The 25013-nt window shown below is 34.3% G+C and overlaps 1 protein-coding gene across 2 annotated transcripts in view; it reads left to right on the top strand.

The window, feature by feature from the left end:
- SP3 (Sp3 transcription factor) overlaps positions 1–24036 on the top strand; it is a 43945-nt gene extending 19909 nt beyond the window's left edge. For both annotated transcript variants that reach the window (XM_054723049.1, XM_054723050.1), the window contains 3 exons: positions 13581–13773; positions 19014–19210; positions 22311–24036. In XM_054723049.1, coding sequence (XP_054579024.1) covers positions 13581–13773; positions 19014–19210; positions 22311–22627 — 707 coding nt within the window. In that variant the 3' untranslated portion in view covers positions 22628–24036. The remainder of the gene's footprint in view (positions 1–13580; positions 13774–19013; positions 19211–22310) is intronic.
- The last annotated feature ends 977 nt before the right edge of the window (positions 24037–25013 follow it).

The following is a 25013-nucleotide window of genomic DNA, read 5'->3' as shown; positions in this document are numbered from 1 at the left end:
ATTCTCTGGTGAATAGATATAACTCACATAAACAAAAACTCCTTTAAGTCCTCTGTAATTTTTACATACAAAGCAATTCTGGTGTCAAATTAAGTTTTAGAACTGCTGCTCTAATGAATAAGGGATTTTAAAAAGCATGTGGACAGTACCATTATTTACAATACCATAAATTTATAGTAATCCCTTAATATTAATTCTTAATATCCTTGCAATGTTCTGTTTCCCACAATTGATTTAAAAATGTCTTTAGAATTGATTTGTTGAAATTAAGATTCAAACAAGGACTGTGTATTTAAATTGGTTGATGTGCCTCCTAGTCTCAGATTTTCAACTACTGGCTTTAGTAACTTTTTATTGTTATTTGGGTTCATTTACTTCATTAAGGTTGGCAAAATGGGGATTTTTCTATTTTTCCCCCCAATCCTTTTGTATTAGTAGCTGTGACTCCTCAATAAAGAACTTTCTCTTATTAACTATTTGTATTTAGTATTCTAAAATACAGTTTGTACAAGAAAGGCAGGATAAACTATTAAATTTATCTTTTTACTTATTTTCGGAATGAGTTGGTGTCTAAGCTGTCATTAGAGATTTTCTTTATGGAGTATCATCATGAACTCAGTTTTTTTCTATTGTGTTTTAATTCATGGCAATCATTCTTGGTAGTTAATGTTTATATTGTTAAAGAAGAAATGGAACGCTAAGCATGCAAACAAAGAAATAGAGGTGTGGGATGGGGTAAGAAGGGTCTGTGGGTAAAGGGTGTTGTGATTTTTAGGAAGATAATTTGATAAAGGATAGTTTTAGCCTTTTTACAGAAATTTATAATGTGAGTATAAGTAACTTGTCCTATATAATCCTATATAATAAAAGGCTAATATGCAAATTGACTGAACGGCCAGTTGCTATGATGCACACTGACCACCAGGGGGCAGACGCTCAATGCAAGAGCTGCTCCCTGGTGGTCAGTGCACTCCCACAGGGAGCCTGTCATATTGAGGTCTAGAGGAAAGAGTATTCCAAGAAGAGAGAATGAGGCAAGGTGGCTGGAGCTTAGTGGTGTTAGAAAATGAGATTGGATGTAGGCAGGGGCCATAATATAGCCATGGTAAGGACTTTGGATTTTTGTTTGTTAATCCTCACTGAGGATATTTTTCCATTAAAAACAATTTTTTTTGAGAGAGTAGAAGGGAGGGGGAGAGACAGAGAGGGAGAAACATTCATGAGAGAGAGACACATCGATTGGTTGCCTTCCACATTCGTACTGACAGGGGCCAGGGATAGAGCCTGCAACTGAGGTACGTGCCCTTGATCAGAATCGAACCCGGGACTCTATAGTCTGTGGGCTGATGCTCTATCCACTGAGCCAAACTGGCTAGGGTGAGTTTTATTTTTTAATTGGAAAATATTGGAGGGTTTTGATTGGGGAAATGTTAACATTTTATTTGTTACTTTTTGATCAGTGAAACAATAAGTATGTAGTACTTTTTTATTTTTATTGATACTAGTACCGATGTCCTCCATTTCCTCCCTCCTTTGCTCAGTTCCACCCAGCCCCTGCCCGCCCCTGGCCTTCACCACACTGTTGTTTTGTGTCCATGAGCTATGCATATATGTTCTTTGGCTAATCTCTTCTTCTTTTATCCAGTTCCCCATCCCCCTCCCCCCCCTCCCCCCCAAATCTGTCAGTCTATTCCATGTATTTGTGCTTCTGGTTCTGTTTTGTTCACCAGTTTATTTTGTTCATTCATTAGATTCCAGATTCCACATATGAATGAGATCCTAGGGTATTCGTCTTTCTCTGACTGGCTTATTTCCCTTAGCATAATAATCTCCAGGTCCATCCATCTATGCTGTCGCTAAGGGGAAGAGTACCACACACTACTTTTTTCTCCACTTATCTACTGATGGGCACTTGGACTATTTGCAGATCCTGGCTATTGTAAACAACACTGCTATGAACATAGGGGTGCATATATTCTTTCTGTTTGGTGTTTCAGGATTTTTAGGATATATTCCCCGAAGTGAGATTACTGGGTTAATTTTTTTGAGGAAACTCCATATTGTTTTTTTCCACAGTGGCTGCACCATTCTGCATTCCCACCAACAGTGCACTTGGGTTTTCCTTTTCTCCACATCCCACCAGCTCTTTTTGTTTGTTGATTATATTTTAAAAAGATCCTTGTGGCAGATAGGGATGAAGGTGGTGGGAGTTTTAATGACCATGAATTGGAAAGGCTAATGCAGTAATACTCGCAAAAGAAGATAGATTGGCTAGGCTGGGTATATGGAAAGTCTGGGGAAGAATAGGGTAAAGGGAGAATTAAGACTTCTGTTTTGGCTTTGTTAAATTTGAGATGCCTGTTAGATATCCAAGTGGATGGTTCAAGAACACAGTTGGATATCAGAATGTGGAGGTCAGGTTGGGCTAGAGATAACGTTTTTGGAGTTATTATTGTAGATAGATGTGACCAGATGAAAAAATCTGAGTAATAGTTTTGCGGCATTTGGCTGCATGGTAGAATTTCACAGGGATCTTTTAAAAAATGCCAACAGTTTGTGTTCATCTTCCTCCCAATTCTAATTTAATGGCTCTGCATGAGGCTTGGGAAAGATGTATTTTAAAAGTCTCCAAGTGATTTTGAAGTGAAACTGGTTTGAAAATTAATAATTTAGTAGGGGAAAAATATAGATAGAGATTAGAAAGTATCATAGATAGTATTCTGAGCTTTAAGTTATTTTTCTAGGTTTTCCAAATGCAGCGCCCAGCACAGAATCAAAAGTGACTAGGCATTTGAGGCGATGAGACACCAGAAGTGAGAACCAGGTGAGACACCAGGAGTGACAACCAGGAGAAACAATAGAGGACAGAAATAATAAGACATTGTAATTCCAGACACTGGAATGTTTACTATGGTCTAGGTCAGCAATTTGCAATTGATGGGCTGCAAGGGGCACACTGGTATGCCGTAAGAATTTTTAAAACATGCAATACCTGACTATTTTGTCAGGGGTGCTGACCTCTTTTCCCTTAGAATGTCAAATTAAAAATATGACAGCAGCCAACACAACAATAGTTGTCCAGTGAAGGAATCAAGGTTTTACCTAATTTTTTGATCACATCAGCAAAAAATATATTTTTTGGTGTGCCACAGAATTTTAGTAATGAGTTTATGTGTGCCATGAGATGAAAAAGGTTAAAAATTGCTGGTTTAGGTGATAAAAGCCATGATTATCCGCAATATTATGCGGTTGACCACATAATATTGCAGATAATCATGTTTTAATGGGAAAGGCATAGATAGGATAGAGCTTTGCAGATGCAGATATGTCGATAGGAAGATAAGGTAATTATTGTCAGATTTCTTCTCTTTCCTTTTGTAATAAGAAACAAGCTGAGATGGATGAGGAGGGCAGGTGTTAGAAATTTAAGAAGAAAGGAGGTCTGAACTGGTTATCTTGAGAGAACTGGAAAGTGAAATTACTGATGAGATGTAGAATTGCAGGGGTTACTGGATGTCACCACAAGTAATTAGCACAGTTGTGTTATTTCTCCAGTTACTTTTAGCTGCTCAGATGCAGGTGTAGGGTTAACTTCTCTGTTTCCTGTTAGAAAGGTATAGGCCCTTTATGTTTTATCTCTGCCATATATTTTTTGTTGTTGTTAATCCTCATCTGAGGATATTTTCCCATTGATTCTTAGAGATAGTGAAAGGGAGGGGGAGAGAGCGAGAGAAACGATGTCCGTGGATTGGTTGCCTCCTGCACAGGCCCCCACCAGGGCTGGGATCAAGCTTGCTATTGAGGTGGTGCCCTTGACCAGAATTGAACCAGGGACTCTTCAGTCCGAAGACCAATGCTCTATCTGCTGAGTCAGACCAGCTAGGGCTCTGCCATATTTTTGTAATCTGTTCTCCTCTTCTTTCTCCTTTTGTTAATCTGGCTTTTACTATTTTCCTAGGCCAGTGGTTGGCAAACTGCGGCTCTCGAGCCGCATGCAGCTCTTTGGCCCCTTGAGTTTTTAGCAAAGGCCAGCTTAGGAGTACCCTAATTAAGTTAATAACAATGTACCTACCTATATAGTTTAAGTTTAAAAAATTTGGCTCTCAAAAGAAATTTCAATCGTTGTACTGTTGATATTTGGCTCTATTGACTAATGAGTTTGCCGACTACTGTCCAGGGCCATTGTAATAACATTGAATCTGTTTTTCATGCCTCTACTCTTTCTGGTGCATTTAAAGTTTTTAAAAAAATTCATAGTAGTCTCCCTTTTATCTGTGGGGGATATGTTTCAAGATCCCCAGGGGATGCCTGAAACCACGGATAACACCAAACCCTCCAAGTACTATGCTTTTTCCTGTACATATATACCTATGATAAAGTTTAATTTAAAAACTAGGTACATTAAGAGATTAACAACAATAAAATAGAACAATGACAACAATATACTGTAATAACTTATATGAATGTGGTCTCAAAATATCTTACTGTAATCACCTTTCTTCTTTTGATGATGTGAGTTGATAAAATATCAATGTGATGAGATGAAGTGAGGTGAATGATGTGGGCAGCATCTCTCACTTCTACACAATTAGATGAAAGCAGCACCCCTTAACCTCCAGTCATGACAATAAAAAATGGCTTCAGATATAGCCAGATGTCCCCTGGACGGCAAAATTCCCTTTTCCCTTTGAGAACCATTGGGTTAGACAGACTTGTAGAAGATTCTAATATAATGTGGTAAATGGTATGTATGTATCTTAGTATTGAACTTCAGTAACAGAGAGTAGAGGATTAATCTTCCTACTGATGTCTTTCAAGAATTAGCTTAGATACTGTCTTGTTCCATTGCCTTTCCTGACCCCCTGCTTGTTTTTATTTTTATTTTTTTTAATTATTATTATTATTTAAATATATTTTATTGATTTTTTACAGAGAGGAAGGGAGAGGGATAGAGAGCTAGAAACATCGATGAGAGAGAATCATCGACCAGCTGCCTCCTGCACACCCCCTACCAGGGATGTGCCCGCAGCCAATGTACATGCCCTTGACCGGAATTGAACCTGGGACCTTTCAGTCCGCAGACCGACGCTCTATCCATTGAGCCAAACCGGTTTCGGCCCCCTGCTTGTTTTTAAATTGCTGCTTCTTTAATAGCACCCATATTCTTTCTTTTGTGTTTTACATAACATGTTTGTCTCTTTTTGGAATTCAGCAATGATTTCTTATTCATCTTTCTGGGTTTTTTTTTAAGAAATGAAGAAATATCAGTAATAGATACAGACTAAACATAGATTTGTGGGATAACACATAATGTAAATTTTGCCTATTTGCTTTTGAAATAATTAACATTGTTCAGATGCACGGTACCTGTTTATTTCATACGACTACCAATTGTGTAATTGTATTAAATTTGTACCTTTTTAAAGCCTACTGGCATTTAGAATTGTTTCAGAAACCATCCTATATAAGGGGAGTGGGGGTTGGGAGACAAGAGAAGTAAAAGGAATTTTAAATTTAGTCTTGCCTACATATGAGGGAATTTAGAAGACTTAAATGACTCCACTGTAACTTTCATGTGTTCTAGAAAAACAAGATGAGAGATTTTAAAAATGTAAGTTTTTTATCTTTGAGTAGTACATACTGAAATATTTGTGGATGAAATGTTATGTTGGTATTTGTTTCTGGTAGTGTGGGATGTAGCTGAACAATTGTCACAACTGGGTAATGGATACCCTGGACTTTGTTATAATCTACTTTTGTATATATTTAAGGTTTTGCTATAATAAAAAGGTTTTATCCTCTCCTGCTTTTGGATAGTGGACATTTTGGATTATAATTTTTAAAAAGGAAACAATATGCAAGAAAGATTGGACTTTAATTTTGATATCAAAATCCCCTGTCATGTTTGGGTTAGTGAGCCTTGCTCATAATAACAGCTTGGTTTGGGTGTGAATACTTGTTTTACAAGTGTCAAGAGCATTTTATGGTTCTATGAAAACCTTGAAGATGGATTTTGATTGTTTAGACTATTTCTCTGCTTTATCACCTATAATATGTCAAAGGTAGTTAATCAGTTTCAGAGAATATCCAGTAGCATTAAATTAAGTATTTTTGGTTTTTACTGAATATGAAGTGGAAAGACAAAATTTTTTTTTTATAAATGCCCTTGGTGCTTAAATTTTGGCAGCCTGCGTGGGAGAAAGGGTTAGTAAAAGCTCATGAACTTGAGAGAAAGGAGGAGTTGAATAAGTTTCTTGGGATGGAACTGTATTTAGTGAAATAGATAATTAGCACTTAAAAAAACAAAAAACAATGTGTGGTCTATAAGAGAAGTATGTACATGTTCATATTCCCTAGACTGACTTGTTGTGGATATTTAAAGCATACACATGGAGCAGTAATGAACAATATAAACCATTGTGAAATTGACAATGTAAGTCAATGTAATGTTACTGATTGCATGATACAAGTAATTGTGTAGAAGTTCAGAGAAGTGGAAAATCAAAGAGGGCTCCTTTTATCAGAGAAAACTATACATAGAGAAGGGAGCACTTCAGTGGATGAATTTAGATTTGGATAGGAAGAGAGATGAGGGGAAGATGTTTACTAATAAGACAAAAAGCAATATAAGTGAGAATAGAGGCAGCCTATCCAGGTGACAGCTTAATAGCCTAACATTCCACTCAAAAATGATTAAGATACTTATAGGCACTATTAAATAAGTTAACTGCTAAGGCAAGGAAGCAGCATCCTTTTTCATTTTTAGATTATACATCTCCAGAGATTAGTATTTCATTGGGTTAATTGTGAGGACCACTTTGGGAAATGATGTAATGGTATGAGTAGAGGGCTAATAGGACACATTTTGTAAGAGAGTAGAGAGCACTGAATACTACTACTAGTGAGGATTTTAATATTTTTAACTTAAGGAGCCCTTAAAAGTTTTTTGAGTAGATGAATTACATGAATAAATAAGTGTAAAGAATAGTAGATAACTTGTTTTAGTAAATAGGTCTCTGTGAAGAGGGACCACATCTGGACCTGGTAGGTTTTTTCCATATCATCCATAGACCCTTGCCTTTGGGCTTGCTGCTGTAACTAGATGGGATTTTCTGGTTATCTTCTGCAGGGAGGGGACAAGTGTATTCTTCTAGGAAGAAGAATAAACTAAGCATTATTTTGCTTGTTTATACTCATTATTTAAAAAAATTTTTTTTTTTATTGAATTTATTAGGGTCAGATTGGTTAATAAAATTATAGGTTTCAGGTATACAGTTCTACAGTACATCATCTATATATTGTAGTGTATGTTTACCACCCCAAGTCAAGTCTCCTTCCATCATCACTTAATCTCCCCCTTTACCCTCTCTTACCTCCCCTTATCCCCCCTTCCCTCTGGCATTCACCATCCTGTTGTCTGTGTCCATGAGTCTTTCTTTTTTTTTAAACAACAACAACAAAAAGTATTTATTGATTTAGAGAGAGAGGAAGGGAGAGGGAGAGAGAGAGAGAGATTGGTTGCCTCTTTCTGCCCTGACCAGGGCCAGGGAACGAACCTGCACCCCAGGTTAAGGTATGTGCCCTTGACCAGAAATTGAACCTGAGACCCATGAGTGTTCAGGCGGACACTAACCACTGGGCCAGGATTTCCTTTTAAAGGTCACACAATATTCCATTGTATTATATACAGCATTTTCTTTGTCCTCTCCAGATTTTTAAAGTTACATTAATTTGATCAAACTACAATTAAAATCACATATTCATAGGGGAGGCTAATTTAAGCCTGCTATTCCTGGAAACTATCCCTGGTAGGGAACTGATGATCTGTAGCAACACTTGCAATATGGTTTCACTAATTCTTTGTCTTGTGTCCTGGCTCTATCCATTTTCAACTGTGTGACTTAAGGCAAAATACTTAACCTCTTTGTTTTCTCATTTAGAAAGTGGGGGAAAATATTACTATACTAACCTCAGGGTAGTTGGGAGCATGAAGTTAATATATATTAAGTGCTTACAATGGTGTCTGACAAGTAGTAAACCTTATATGTACATGATCACCATCATCTGATAGAACAATGTTCCCTTAAAAAGGACTTAACTAGTACTTCAGATTAAATAAAGTTAATATTTCACTATTTACAGTGTATTAATTGAAAACCACATTGACTTTTTCTCATATATTTGTGGTTTGACTATAAAATGAGGCCTTCTGTAAGTCATATTAGAAAATCAGTTATTTCCAGTTATGTTTCTTTTTTTTTTTTTAGAATTTTTAAAAATATATTTTATTGTTTTTTTACAGAGAGGAAGGGAGAGTGATAGAGAGTTAGAAACATCAATGGGAGAGAAACATCGATCAGCTGCCTCCTGCACACCTCCTACAGGGGATGTGCCCGCAACCAAGGTACATGCCCTTGACCAGAATCGAACCTGGGACCTTTCAGTCCACAGGCCGACATTCTATCCACTGAGCCAAACGAGTTAGGGCTCCAGTTATGTTTCTTAAGTGAATCCTATAAAAATTTTTACTTCTAGATTTAATAGGAAGAATAATCCTATTACTGTATAATCCCCAATTGGGTAGAAATGCTTTGGAAAACTGCTGTAAAAAAATAGAAGGGGAAGCCCTGGCTGGCATGACTGGGTTGCCATTTTTATAACACTTGCTTTCCTAACAAAACTCTTGGAAAGAGTTGTATGTACTTGTTTCCAATTCATCTCCTTCCAGTCTCTTGAATCTATTCTAGGCAGGGTTGTGTCCTCACTTCTCTGCTGTTGAACAGCTCTTGTCAAGATCACCAGTGATTACCACATTGTAACATCCAAAATCATTTCTCAGCCCTATGTTACTTAACTTAATCTTCTCTACTTAACTTTGAAGTGCCCCAGTGGTTCTTCCTATCTACACTCCATTCCAGGTGACTCTCAGTAACCCAACTATATATGCTGATGATGCCCAAATTTATATCTGCAGGCCATATTTCTATCTGAGCTGCAGACTCACTCATCACCTGCCTGATCATCATTTGGATATTTCATAGGCACCTCAGAACTTTCATATCCAAAAATGGGCCCCTGTTTGGGACTCTTCTCCCACAATCTTTTCTACCTTCAGCTTATCCTATTTCCATTAATGACAACTTCATCTGTCTAGTTGCTTAGGACAAAAATCTTAGAATTGTTGTAGCTTCTTGTTCTGTCACCTCACATAAAATCTTGTTGTCAAATCTATTAGCAAATGTCTTTGACTTTACCTACAGAATGTTTCCTTTTTTTTAAAATAATTTTTTTTAAAAATATATTTTATTGATTTTTTACAGAGAGGAAGGGAAAGGGATAGAGAGTTAGAAACATTGATGAGAGAGAGACATCGTTCAGCTGCCTCCTGCACACCCTCTACTGGGAATGTGCCCGCAACCAAGGTATATACCCTTGACCGGAATCAAACCTGGGACTCCTCAGTCCGCAGGCCGACGCTCTATCCACTGAGCCAAACCAGTTAGGGCCAGAATATTTCTTGACTAACCATTCCTTATCACTTCTGCATCAACCCTAGTTTTAGGCCACTGTCATCTTTTGCTTTGATGATATAGTAGCCACCTAATTTATTTAGTCACCGTACCTCTGCTCTTACATCCTAGCAGTAGTCTCTTTAATACAGTACCTGGAGTGATTCTGGATTTATTTTAACAAAATGTAATTTAAATTATATTACTCTTCTACTCTTAAGATTTCAGTGGTTTCCCTCACTCTGAATGAAATGTAAAGCTTTTACAATGGCTTATGAGGTAATATACAATGTATAAGGTCATATATGATCTGATCCTACCCTGTCCCCTCCTGTGATTTTATTACTTACTAGAGGCCCAGTGATGAAATTCGTGCACGGGTAGGGTCTCCTATTGGCTGCCAGCTGCCGGCTGGGGCCTCCCTTCCCCAGGCCGCTGCCGGCTGGGGCGGGGCCATCTGTGGGGAGAGGCTGTGGGTGGTTGCCTGGCCGGCCCTGCCCACTGGTCGAACTGCTGATCCAGGGGACAATTTGCATATTAGGCTTTTATTATATGGGATTTCTCTTCCACATTCATTCCATTCTAGCCACACAGGCTTCCTTGCTATTCCCTGAACCCACCAAACACACACACATCCAACTTGCTTTTTCTTCTGCTTGAAATACTTTACCCCTTGCTTGCTCCTTTGCCTTCTTAAGGGTCAAAGGTCATCACATTGGCAAAGCTTTCTCTGACCTCTTCCTTTCGCTTCCTATCTCTACTTACCCTACTGGATACCATAACACTTAACTACCACCTAAAATACTATGTATTTACTTGTTTATTTGTTTTGTCTTCTTCCAACTAAAAAATAAACTTGATAAAGGCATAAACTTAATTAACTCTTACCTGTTTTATCCTTAGAATCTAGAACCATGATCAGCACATTGTAGTCACTCTCATATATGTTGAGTGAATTTTTTATTCTAAATTTCAAATTATGGACTTAAGTTTTAGAGCACACTCATCTTAAGTGTTGGCCCTCCCCCCCTTTTTTAAATTTGTTATGGTGGGGTAGGGTCTAGTTGATTATATAAGAACTAGAGATGAAGCCACAACAAAAGGTGTTGATTGACTGTCTTTAACAGAATTCTTAAGTAATGTCTTATAGATTACTTAAATTTTTTTTCTTTAGAATAATCTTTATGTTGAAGAATGATACACATTCAGAAAAATGTACAAATCATATGTGTGTAACTTGATGAATTTTTATAAAATGACCATGTAGGAAATATTACCACCCAGATTAAGAAATGGTGTATTACCAGTAACCCAGAAATCTCCCTGTACTCATTCATTACTCCTGTTAAAGGTAGGCAGTCACCATAAAGTAGTGTTGCCTATTTTGAGCTTAATGGGCAACGCTACTTTATTTATATAAACAATTTTAAAATTGTTTGACATTCATTCCTGTTGTTGCCTATAAGCTAATTTTCATTCTTTTAACATATTCCATTGTATGAATGAATGTGTCATGATTTATTTTCTTTTTAAAAAAATATATAATTTTTTTTATTGATTTCAGGGAGGAAGGGAGATGGAGAGAGAGAGAAACATCAATGATAAGAGAGAATCGTTGATTGGCTGCCTCCTGCACACCCCCCTACTGGGGATCGAGCTGGCAACCCAGTCATGTGCCCTTGACTGGAATCAAACCTGGGACCCTTCAGTCCGCAGGCTGATGATGCTCTACTGAGCCAAACCTGCTAGGGCTCATGATTTATTCCCTTTCAGTACTAGTGGATATGAGTTGTTTACAGTTTAGGGTGAATTTTTGTACTTTAATGTCATGTTTATGCATTTCTCTTGGAATGAAATTGCTTGGGTTATAAGGTATACATAAGTTCAGCTTTAGAAGATATGGTCACAAGATTTTCCAAAGTTGTCACATCAATTTACATACCTACTCACCATGTGGGAGTGTTTCAGTTGTTCCATTACTTTGCCAACAATTGGCCTGGTCTGTTTTAAAGTTTTTAGCTGTTTTGGTGGGCATATCGGACATCTCATTGTGTTTTTAATTTTTCTGATATCTAATAATATCGAGTATCTTTTAATGAGTCATTTTGATGGATTATTATTTTCTGTTCTCCTTAGTCTTATAAATAGTATTTTTCTAAGAATAACTGGGGGCTATTAATACAGCACAGAAAAAAATTTTTTCCTGTCATTTATATTAAGATATTGAGGAAGAAGTAAACTTGATTGCCTAGTACTGAAGACTTATGTTTTAAGGTGTCTGTATTAAATTGGTACGAAGTTGGCAAAGGGAAATTATTTAAAACTTATTAGATTAATTAATTTTATGATTAAAATTCTAAAATATCCGAGATGTGTATGAACAAGTGAAATGGTTAAAAATTGGGTGTAACACTGTGTCTTTAGTGTGGTCCTGTGCATATGAATTGACTCTTTAAGTTATAAAATTTTTCTCTTTATATAACTTGCAGAAATCATGGAAAAGCAGAGGGCAAAGTCTTTCCAGGAACTTCTATATTGGAAGTTCCTCCAATATAGATGTTTGTTCATTCAGTCAGATTGTATTTTCTGAGCACTTTTGAAAGAAGCATTCATTATCTAAAGGGATAGATTAGCCAGTAAATATAATTAATTCTACCAGAAGCATGTATAAAGGAGATAACATTTGAACTAGTCTTAAAGGATAAGTAGAGGTTAGTTAGATGAAAAAGGAAAGAGCTAGAAAACAGTCCAGGCAAAAGGCATGACATTGAGAAAGAACATGTGTTCTGAAAAGGATGAGAATTCCATTGTTTCAGTACTCAAGTTGGAAGAGTAGGTTGGGGCCAGATTGAATACCAAGTTAATGAGTTTGGACTTTACACTGTAGGAAATAGGAAATTAGTGTAAGTATTGAATCAGGAAAGTGATGCCATTGAGTTTATATTAGGAAGAGAATTTGGGAGGCTGTTAGAACATGGATTTGCAAAAGAGAGATGAGAAGCTTGGAATGGACTGACAGGACTCACCTAAAGGTTTCCTCTTTTCCCATATTCCCCCGATTCTTGATTGTGGTTATTCTGATAAAATACACTAGTTTTAAACTATTTTGAGCCATTTTTCTTGTTTGTTATATATTTTAGTTTTCATTAGTATAAATTTAGGAGTTTTGGGGTACATTTGATATTTTGAGTTATTTTTGCCCAATTATTAGTGACACACATCTAAAATGATAAATTTTCATTAAGATTTTTAGCTTGCATAAATCAAGATAAAAATTTGTAGGTTTGTTTTACTGGAAATGGTTATATTCAGTGTTGTAAATTATGTATTATTTCTTTAAAATAGAATCAGTTTTCTAAGATTAAAAAAACAACTCTTAGTTTCTAGTAGAAAATGATGTATCATTATCGACATAACTAAAGGTGTTTAGCTCTTCTGAGAAAATGATAAAACTTCTGCCATATTCACTCTTCTCACCATTGCTCTTTTTGTTTACCAGTCTGGTTTTAAATAGAACTCCTTTAAAACGAACTGTCTTTCATACTTCTATACCTCCTTCCACAGTGATGTGGCCATTTTAGATACTTTAGTAATGATTGATTCTAAAGCTTAAGTATGTGACTAACAGTTTCAAGTGAATGCCATCCTTTTTTTTTTTTTGCATTCACATAGTACCTACAGACTATGCATATTTGATACAGGTTGTGAAAGAGAGGTTTAAGGTTTAAAATTTATTCCAATCTGAATTGACCATTAGATTTTTTTTGCCTGATCGAACAATTACAATTAAAGTTTCAGATTGTTTATGACTGAGCTTGCTAAAAAAAACCCAAAAGTATCACTTGCTTTTCTTAATGAATCTTTTAAAAAAGTGAGCTCATTCTGGCTTTATTCCCCTTTTGGCTTAATTTTTGATATTTGGAATAAAGAGATTGTTTTGAAAGGATAAGCCACAACAAGGAGCGATTTTACCTAGTACAGTACTCACTTTACCCTAGTGTGGCTCAGATCTCATGCTTTCTTTTTGGGGCCATTGGGTTGCTTCTCATCTGTATTTGTTTTCTTCTTTAGATATTAGGATCAAGGAAGAAGAACCTGATCCTGAAGAGTGGCAGCTCAGTGGTGATTCTACATTGAATACCAACGATCTCACACATTTAAGAGTACAGGTGGTAGATGAAGAAGGGGACCAACAACATCAAGAAGGAAAAAGACTTCGGAGGGTAGCTTGCACCTGTCCCAACTGTAAAGAAGGTGGTGGGAGGTATGCACACATTAAGCATTTTTTTTTAAAGACTGCTTATATCATCACCCTAATTTTTGAAATAGTGCATGCCATATCACTTAATTATGGGATATTATTCATTACATGATTATTTTGTGTGTATGTATGTATGAGTGTTGCAGAAAAAGTTGAGAACAAAATGTATGAAATTAAAACTCAGATCTAAACATTGTTTTTAAAACTAAAATTACTTGGTTGGCTATGTAGGGTTTTTTTGTTGTTATTTAAAACAGCAGTGTAACAGATGCCATTTGACAGGCTCATGTCAGAAATCAGCCTATTTGCAAATTGGCAGTGGGATTTGCATAAATACAGATAAAAAATTGATTCTAGGCTTGAGAATAGTTGTATAAACATATATTCAGAAATAGTTGTAACCATAAGCATTTTTATTTTCAACAGATAAATAATAAGCCTTAATGATGGAAGTCTTTAAAAAGTAGAACTGTAATATTTCAATTTAGAGTTTTTAAAAATAAACATTAAGACAGAATAACATGACAGGAATAAACTCAAAACAGACCAGTAATTATATTAAATATGGATGGATAAAGCTTAGTAATTAAGGGATGGAGACTCAGATCTTATTTAAAGAGCATAAAATCCAGCTAAAAGGATGGAAAAAGATTGATTAGGCAAATGTTAACAAAGAGAACTTGGATAGCAATGTTAATATCAGGCAAGGTAGGATTAAGGTAAAAATCAAATGGATAGATAGGGGTATATTTATCAATAACATCAAGTTTTCACCAAGATTTAGTAGTCATGGTATCTTTCCCCCACATCTTTGAAATATATATAGCAAAAGCTGAGAACTGTAAAGATATACTAACCAAATTCCCAGTCATAGTGAAAGGCCTTACCTCTCTCAAAAATGCACTGTTTAAACAGACAAAAATGCTATTGATACATTTAATGAGTTTGAGATAATAGAGACTTTGTCTGCCTTTGAGTTGATCTTATTAGTTGATTTGAACATTGGTCAGCCAGTTAGCAATAAATAACTTCTAACATTGAGAGATTAGTTTTATAAGTGAGGCTTAGAGAAGTGAGTGACTTGGATGAGCACATATAACAGATATCTGGTTCCAGATTCTTGCTCCAGAACTTTACCACTATACTGCCTTCTAAGTGGATTTACTTCTGCACCTGATGCTTAGATATTTGTATTTACTGGTAATTATTCAGTTATTTGAAATTGTATTTATTTGAAATAGTTCTGTCAGTTTAAGTAAATGGAACTCTTTAGTTAGGCAATAACTTCTGAAATTGACTCATTTTTAGAGGAACTTTCAAGATAATTGTTTATGCAAGTCAAATTGAGGATCAAGGTCTGGCCTGTTTTACTTATTCTTTAAAATGAAAATCTTTTAAAAATGTTTATTAAACTAATGCATGCTCATAAAAATTCAGAAGTAGAGGGGCGAGTATTAAAAGAATACCCAAATCCTACCTCACCTCAAGATAACTGTTGAGACATTTTTATATATATCCTTCCAGACTTTACAAATATTTTAAAGTATAATTATTTTATTCTCACTACTTTACATGTCTGTTCTTATTTTGAAAACTTTGTGACCACATTTTCAAGTCTATTTTGCATCAGTTTTTTTTATGGCTGTATAGTAGTCTATTGTATGGATGCATAAAAATTTAACGTCTTTTTTTGGGGAGTTTATTGTCATTTTAATTCTCATGCATACATCTTTGCACATTTGTCTGATTGTTTCATCAGTGTAAATTGGTAGAAGTGGAATTCTTGGATCAAAGGGAATTGTGTGCTAGAAAGGCTTTATCAATTTATTACTTCCACCAGTGGTGTATGAGAATATCTGCTTTTCCACACCCTTGCCAATAATGGATTTTATAATTTTTTTCAAACCTTTTAAAGTCTGAGAGATGAAAAGTAATACCTCAGTATTGTTTTATTTAGTATATTTGTTATTTGTGAGAATGAACATTTTTTGGTATGCTTATTTTACCTTTTTAAAATTCATTTTGTGCGTTGTTTCTTTATGTCTTCTGTGAATCTGTTAATTTGTGTGTTTAACTGTCATTCGCAGACATTTTTTCTGGTTTTACATTGCCTTTCAACTTTATGTCTGTGGTTCGCAAAATGCATTGTTATACAAGTGAAGAATGAGTTTCATTACTTAGTTTGCAAACATTTTTTAAGCCCAATCTTTTTTAGTTAACAGTTTTTATATGAAGTCTTTTTAAAATCTTTTCAATCCGAGGATTATAAAAGTACTTATATTTTTTCTAGAAGTTTTGTAAGTTCATTTTAAAATAACTTATTCTAATAAATTAAAATTGATGTTCGTAAGACAAACATTTTTTACATTGTTTCTTACAACTCGTTTGGACAGAATTCTATATATATATATATATATATATATTAGGCACAATTGTATCATTGACAATTGCTGTCTCTAATAAAAGCATAACATATATATAGTAAACCCAAATATTCCAAAATGTTTAGCATAGGTGAGACAGGTGGTACTTTAAAAAATTTAGGTTATTAGCCATTTTTCTCTGTCATATTCTTTAAATAAAATATGTATAATTTAGAGAACTAAATTTCATTTGTTTATCCTTTTGAGCAAGATGTAAAATATAATTAAGTATAAAAAATAGTATTTATTTGGCCATTTAGCCAATATTTGTTAAGTAGAACCAGCCTTCAGAAATTTCTTACTTTAGTGGAAGAGACAAATAATTTTATTAAAGGGAAATACATTCTAAAGGCATTGTTATGTTGATTTTGTGTAGATTAAACATCAATCCATATTTCAAAAAATTAAGTTATTTTGCAAAAATCTGTTTTCTTTGTCAGCTCAGTCTGTGTCCCATTTCTTCCATCCCAAGCAAAAGAAAGACTTGATTATTTAGCTTTTCTTAATCCCTCTACCTTTAGTTTAATTATTCTGTCACTCTATCTTGGCATGATTAAATTATTTGGAGCATGCTTAGGCACTCAAAAATAGTAGAAATTTAAAATTCTTCAGTTTTTCAGATTATATATTAAGTATTATAGGAATGATTATGACGAAAACGTATGGCTAAATCTTTTGTTACCTGAAGTTTGTTGAGAAATTTACTTCAATTCTTTTCCTTCCTTTACATCATCACATGCCATAAATTCATACCTAGCATATTTAGTTCTTATCTGGAATAGAATTTCCTTTTTAAATGGAAATTTGGACTGCATTTTGAGCTTTTCCCTTAAATTATATATTTATGTATGCCCATCTCTATTTTTATTTTCTTTCTTAGATGCTTGTCCTATTTCCAAATAATGAATATTTCTTATTTCCTTATAATGAGGAATACCTTTAATATCTTTAATAATGAGGAATATCTTTATCTTTCTCTGGCTTCTTGGTTCTTTGAGAACCCAAATTTGTTGCTGTATTTTGTTACAATCTTGTGCTTTGTTAGTGTTCTTAAGCTAAATTTTTGCTAAGTTAGTAAAATAGCACTTTTGAGTTTATAAAAGCACATGATTCACCTGAGTTGGTAGTCTTAGGAGAGTACAACAGTGAACCAGATTGGGTTCTCTGTGAAATTGCTATGGTGAACACAATATATAAAATTGGTTTGCACACCAGGAGCCACAAGCATTGCTCTTTTTTTTAGGGCTATTTAAGAATAAGCTAAATTTAAAAAACTAAATTAAAGGAAACATATTGGCTTTGGTTAAGACTTTGGCATTACAGGTGAGCCAGAAAAACCTGTTTCACTCAACTCAGCTCTTTAAAGAGAGTTGTAGAAATTGGGGGTGGACTGGAGCAGAAACTAGAATTGTGTTAGATTATGACATCCTTGCCCTTGAGACAACAGCATGATTCCTCCTTGTCTTTACTTATGCTATTCCTCTGCCTGGAATGCCTTCCCTCCTTTCTATCTAAATCCTACCCACCTCCTCCACGAAGCCTTCTCTAACTACTGGAGCCCACATTGATGTCTCCCTGTTCAGAACACCTATGGCATCTAACAGCCAGCACTGCACCGTTTAGCACTGTTTGTCCTATGGCAATTTCACATGCTACTGAGTGTGAGTACATTAAAATATAAATGTGGGGAAATACGCATTTTTCTAGTAAAATTTGAAAAATGATAGGTGTATTAAATACAGGAGGATTTTCAGGCTTATGGAAGTTTTGCAGGCTATAACTTAGACTGAGATTGGGGGAGGAGGGGAAGTTGGGGGGTTCTTAAATGTACCTTTGTTAATCTCAGAAAAACATTGCAGATTTTATATAATATGGTTTTGACAATTGTGAGTCTGAAATGTTACATGTTTTTTATAAACTCATTTTTATTCAGTAACTAGTCTAATTTTTTAAAAGCTGTAGTAGTATCATTTTATAGTGTTTAAGATTATTTGAATATCAGTTATGGAATAAAAAAATTTTTCTTCTTGCTTAGTCTAAGATACCTCTGTTCACCCATCTAAGCATATATCTCCCAAACCCTGTTCTTGGTATCAATACTGAACTATAACAAATGTCAAATTTTGCGATGTGGAGAAATTGTATTTTATTATATCGTTGATGTATAATTTAGGGTATCTTTGCATGGTTAATATGAAGGAAATTTTAACTGTAAAGATAATTTTTATTTATATTTATTTCATGTAATGCTAAGGGAGCTAAGACAAAGCTTTGTCCAAAATTTTTTAAAAAACTTCCTTCAGTGTATATTCAGGGTGTGGCCATATAAATATATGAGTAAATATGCTTAAGGTGCCTATCTACCTTTTAATTGTACCTGTGATTAGATATGTATTCATGCTTGGTTTATTTCCTTTTTAAATTAGCCAATAGCATGACTTTGAGTAGACCACTTAATTTCCCATACTACTAAATTGGGATTGGACCTATGCATAGAATTTGTGAATGGTTCTGACAGAATAATCAATAGCTTTGTTACACTTTTTTAAATATGTAAAATATCCTTTTAAATTATGTAATACTTTAACATATTTACATTTGGACAGCAATTAAATTAATGCTGAAGTAAAATCAACATGTAAAACTTAACATGTTTGAAACAAAAGTTTTTATTTAAATTGATTTTAATTGGTCTTGGTTTCTGATTGATCTCATGGTGATAATGTCTTCTATTTGAAATGTAACATGGTGATATATAAGTGGTAATATCCATTTGAATATTTACATGTAAGTATATATTATTCTGTGTGTGTTTTTTAGAGGTACCAATCTTGGGAAAAAGAAGCAACACATTTGTCATATACCAGGATGTGGTAAAGTCTATGGGAAGACCTCACATCTGAGAGCTCATCTACGTTGGCATTCTGGGGAGCGCCCTTTTGTTTGTAACTGGATGTTCTGTGGTAAAAGATTTACTCGAAGTGATGAATTACAGAGGCACAGAAGAACACATACAGGTTACTAATATTTACTTTTAACAGACAAAAATGAATTATAGGGCTGCATATTATCTTGAAAGTTTTTTGTTTTGTTTTTTAGCACACCTAACTGGGCTGAATTTTAAAAATGTGACCAATCACATCAAATTTTTATCTTTATTAACACCAGTTTAAAAACACTAATTCCAAACAAGCCAATATGTCTTATCTTATAAAATAACATTTTGTTTTATGCAGACGTTGGTTAGCTTTTCTTTTTTAATTAGTGTTTTTTTTACATTATTGAGTATCTTAAGCCACATTTATGCTATTATTGTTTATGTTAAACCTTTTAAATTAGTTGTCTGCTTTTGCTGCTGATCTGTCTTATTCTTTCATCTTCCTTAACACTTTAATAAAAAATAATTCCTTTTCCTCTGACAAAGTTAGACATTTCACCTTTTCTCTGTTTTAATGTCTGATATAAGCAAAAGACATTTCATTGAGAAATAACCAAGGCATTGTTGATGTTAAGATTCTTTCATTTAATTGTTTTTATATAGTATGTGGTTGTTACATGAAATGGGCCTACGAATGACCCAAACTTAATCCTAATTTATAACTTAGAGATAGTTTTCTCCTGCTACCATGTAATGATCAAGGTGTTCATCAGTCTATGTTCAACACTGAAGAATTGAAAAATATGTAATGTGCTTACAATCCTAGAGAGTTTAGAAGGAAGAAGCATGGTGAAATGGAGGACATTATGGATCCTGAAGTCTCCTAGATCTAGATTTAAATCCATGAACTCTGTTAGATTAAGCAAATAAGCTGTCTCTGACCTGCTTTCACACCTCTTATATTGCTTTAAATATTACATAAAATAACCTGTGAAGTATTTAGTATTATACATATTAGATGCTCTACTTGTTCTATAGTTTCTGTCTCCTCAGGTAGGTAGGTAGCAGATGAGTTGTTTATAACTGCAACAGACAATGTAAGAAAGTATGCTTAGAGGCAGAGATCATGATTGCTTGGGATAGTAAGGGATTTTGGGGCACTGGTTTGGCCTTATGACCCTATAACAGACTTTTCCTCAGTGGAATTTGGTCAGTAGGATATAAAAGTCAATGAAATGGGGGTGGGGAGCGGGGCAGAGGAAGGTCTGTGATCAACTGTGTGGAAAACACTGGGTAAAAGAGTGTTTTTACATGTACCTTCAAGGCAGCACCTCTTAGGACCTTCAATTAAATGTTAACAAGCACCATGCATCTCTATGTGGGGGGGTGTAGTGTGTGTAGCATTTCCCAAATATCTTTGATCTTTGTGCCATTTGCCATGGAACATCTCTCAGAACTAATGTTCCAAGAGAAACTTTGGGAAATATCGTCTCAAAAGAATAGTATGTGAATAAAAGAGGTGAGGGATCATTTGACATGAAGGAAGATGAGATTTTAGATTTTAGAATTGAGCCATAATCTTAGTTATCTCAAGTTAGCCTTGCATTCCCATACCACTTACTACAGTGGTAAAGTTTTGTATTGTAATAATAATTGGTATTTAAGGAAGATTTGTCTGGCATTGATTTGTTAGGTTATAAGAGTAAAGACAAAGGTGTCATTGCAATATAATTCAGACGTGAGGTCTGTTGAGAACCTACCTTGAGTAGTGGTGCTGGAACAGGAGATAGATAAGGCATGTTAAAGAAAATAAATTAAGAAAAGACTAGATTTGTTGATGGATTTCTCTGTGGATTCCTTTCAGTCTGGCCTTTTGCCTTCTAATCCTCTTACATAGTAAGTCTTCATAATATAATTTAGTCTGTCTTTTGTATTAAAAATGTTTTATTCATCAGGGTCTTATTAACTAACTTTAACATGATATATTGGGTTTGCTCTAATTATTCCAGATGAAGTCAAGTCAGCTAGCCATTTCTTGGGGTTTCAATCTTAATGGACCTCAAGCTTGCATTTTTACTTTTACCTAGAAGTACTCTGTGTACTTGAATTCAGGTTTAAGAGTTGGAGGTTTAATATCATGGGTACAACATGTTAATAACCTTAAATATAGCTTAAAACTGTAAACTTTTCTTTAAAGGAATACAGTGAGTCCTCAGTGACATCAATAGAAACTGAGACTTTCAAGTGAAATGATGTCTATCAAAAACAGTTTTACCATAGGCTGGCTGACAAAAGCGAGAGTTAAGTTGCTATGGCATATTTCTGATCACAAAAACATCACTACATCGGGGACAGGCTAACAGGGATTAATGGAGGAAAAGGAGACATCTAATACTTTCAACAATAAAGATTTAAAAAAAAACCATAAACACACACACACACACAAACATATCACTACACTGCTAATATTAAACATTGAAATACATATGAGGTGTGTGTGTGTGTGTGTGTGTGTGTGTGTATGACATCAGAAATACACACACACACACACACACACACACACACACACACACACACACACAGGACTTTCCAACCTGCTTATGTCAGGTTCAGGGTTGCAGGTGGCTGGAGCTTCTCTCAGCAGCTCTGTACAAAAGGTGGGAACTAGCCCTGGGCAAGACCCCCTTCCATTGCAGGGTGCCCTCACACCTATATCCCCACTCACTCAGACTGGGACAATGCAGACAGACACACCAATTCACCTCACCTGTATATCTTTGGGATGTGGGAGGAAACCAGAGTACCTGGAGAAAATCCACGCAGACATGGGGAGAACAGTGGCTCTATTAGTCAATTTTTTTTCCTTCTCGTTGTTAAAAAAAATGAACAAAACAATTTTATTTAAGGACCTCCTGTATGTTACAGATTATCATTTTTTAGCTGATACCTTGTAACGTTTTAAAACAAACTATTAGCATAGTTGAGGTATTAACATATCTGAATGACAGTCTGTAATAAGTTTGGAAGACTGCTTTTCATAAAAAAGTAAAGATGACATTTATTTTGAGGGGAAATATTATATCAGAAAATTGCAGAGGCAGTTCATGAAACTAACACAATGTTAATTGAACTCTGTTCCCTGTCCTTACCTGTCAGTGTTGGGTTATTTTCTTTTTCAGGGAATTATCAGTCTATTGTTGAATTCTGAAAATTAAGTTACTTAATTTTATTTCTAACAGGTGAGAAGAAATTTGTTTGTCCAGAATGTTCAAAACGCTTTATGAGAAGTGATCACCTTGCCAAACATATTAAAACACATCAGAATAAAAAAGGTATTCACTCTAGCAGTACAGTGCTGGCATCTGTGGAAACTGCACGAGATGATACTTTGATTACTGCAGGAGGAACAACACTTATCCTTGCAAATATTCAACAAGGTTCTGTTTCAGGGATAGGAACTGTTAATACTTCCACCACCAGCAATCAAGATATCCTTACCAACACTGAAATACCTTTACAGCTTGTCACAGTTTCTGGAAATGAGACAATGGAGTAAATATTACACAAATACTTATTCATTGTGGTTATTTTTATACAGTAGTGAGAAGAATATTGTTCCTAAGTTCTTAGATATCTTTTTATTGATGTGCAAAAATTTTTGGATTGACAGTAACTTGGTTATACATGACACTGAAATGCCTTACTTTGTATGATATTCCATAGTATATTAAAAATGGTAAAATTGCATGGGTTTTGTAGGTACTTTTGGAATCTAGAAGAAATGAAATTTTACCAAGTTATATAAAGAAAATTGAATTTAACAATGCGAATGGTAGTCTAACCAAATGCATCAATCCTGTGTGGTTTAGTGTAAAAATGAGAACATGTTGGTATTTATCTATTGTAAGATAAAAAAGTTGGTGGGTGAAAGAAATCATGTTATGATAAAAAAATTTTTGTAATTTTCTTGATGACTGGAATTTTTATTATGCATAACTGACAAATCAAGTTTCCAAGCAAATGTTACATAGTGTAGGCTTTACTTAGCTTATCAATTTGTCATTTTGAAGCTAATTATTTTAATTAGGTTAACTATGTACAATATTTTAAGCATTACTCTTGTAAGATTTTGAAAACTACATTTTAACATGGAACTCTAGGGATAGTCACCTTTTAAATCCTGTTGAAAAGCCATGTTTAAGATTTAATTTGCCAAAATAATGTCTTGTTAATATTCTTTCAATAACGAAGTTGGGCAATATAACCAATGTTTAAAAAAGTTAAAAATATATAGGTTGAGGCATTTGGGTGGTAAGAAATGTTCTAGTGAGATATCCCTTTTCTTGCATATTGGAGGACCAAAAAAATAAGGTGTATTGCGTCTTAGCAGTGACTTTTTTATTCAATCTTGTTTCCAAAAACCATGTCTGCCAGGGCCTTAAAAGCCATCATGTAAATTACCAGTAAAGTATAACATATGCAAACATAACAAAATCACTTCCATAGTGACAATACTCCAACCATATGGATATTAGTCATAGAAAACTAGTGGTTTTATGATATTTTTTTAAGTATTTTTTTTTGTCTAGGTAGTCAGTCTGCACTTAAATATCAACCATTTTCTTTTTTTGCTTCTTCCCTTAAAATTTATATGTATTCAGTACATTTAATTGAGAAACGTATGTTTTTTATTACGCTGTATTTTCTTTTTATTTTTTAATTATTGTTTATATTTTCAATTATTAAAAATGTACAAAATAAAGTTTCATTGCTGGTCTTGTAAGAGCTATACAATTTTCTTAAATGTATACCTATAACTGCAGCAGTTCACCTATTTCAAAATTTGGAATTCTGTTCATTTGTTATTCTTAAGACCACCTCAAATTTAAAGGCTACCTTATTGTACGTTTAAAGTGTATTATAACAGTGTGGTAGTTAATAAAACACTATTTTTTTTTCTTTTGAGTTTGTTGTATTCCTATGCATTTAAAATATTGCAGTGGTATGGGGTAAGAAAATCTGTGTGGTTTTTCTTCAACTTAGCCTTTTATTTGCCTTAGTGTTGATTTCAGACATAGAAATTATCTTAAGGTATATTTGCTTAAAAAGAAGAATAGAGGTACCAGCAGATTACTAATTTTTTTACTGAAGAATGAGCTTATTATTAAATAAAACTTTGGAAAAATATTTTTTATCTCTTTGCCCAAATTGAGTAATATCAATGCCATTTTGCAAGCCTTGTTTTTTATTTGTTTATTCTCCCTGTTAAAGTAATGTGCAGAATATTTTGATTTATCAAAAACTTGAATTTACGTGAAGATTCTTGAAAAAGATAACATAAGTTTTGGTAATATAGCAAGAGTTATTGAAAAGGTTATATTTTGAATTTGTGTATGTAATTATGATAAAGGCAGGGTAGGAGGAAAGGAAAATTTAATATTAACATGACTATATTTTAGATAATTTTAAATTAAAAATCCAATTCTCCACATGTATACAGTGGGGTAAAGATTTCCATTGTCTGTTTTCCAGGCTCAATGTGACACTGTCAATAATATCTTTGAATGCATAGGACAACTCTAGATATACATATAAACATAAATAAAGTTTTTCTGAATGAAACTTAAGCTTGTTATATGAAATAAGGTCTTGGAATTATAGAAATTAATGGAATGTACAATTATTTTGAAGTTGTAAGGATTAGAATTTGAGTCTTCAGTGCTCGCTTCGGCAGCACATATACTAGAATTTGAATCTTCAAACTCCTTTAGGTAATTTTTTATTTTATTTAGGATGTATGAAAAGGATTATGTTAGGAGATTGCTCACTAAACAAAATACTCATTAAGTATTAAAAAACTTCAGGGATGGTATAGATGTTTTTAAGTATCGAAATTTTACAGTATGTGTGTAAAATTTCAGTATTTTTTGATCCACGAGTTT

Source organism: Eptesicus fuscus, chromosome 11, assembly GCF_027574615.1.
Source record: "Eptesicus fuscus isolate TK198812 chromosome 11, DD_ASM_mEF_20220401, whole genome shotgun sequence".
In the NCBI taxonomy this organism is placed as follows: domain Eukaryota; kingdom Metazoa; phylum Chordata; class Mammalia; order Chiroptera; family Vespertilionidae; genus Eptesicus; species Eptesicus fuscus.
The sequence above is the reverse complement of the archived record's forward strand: the minus strand, read 5'-3'. Positions and strand labels throughout refer to the sequence as shown.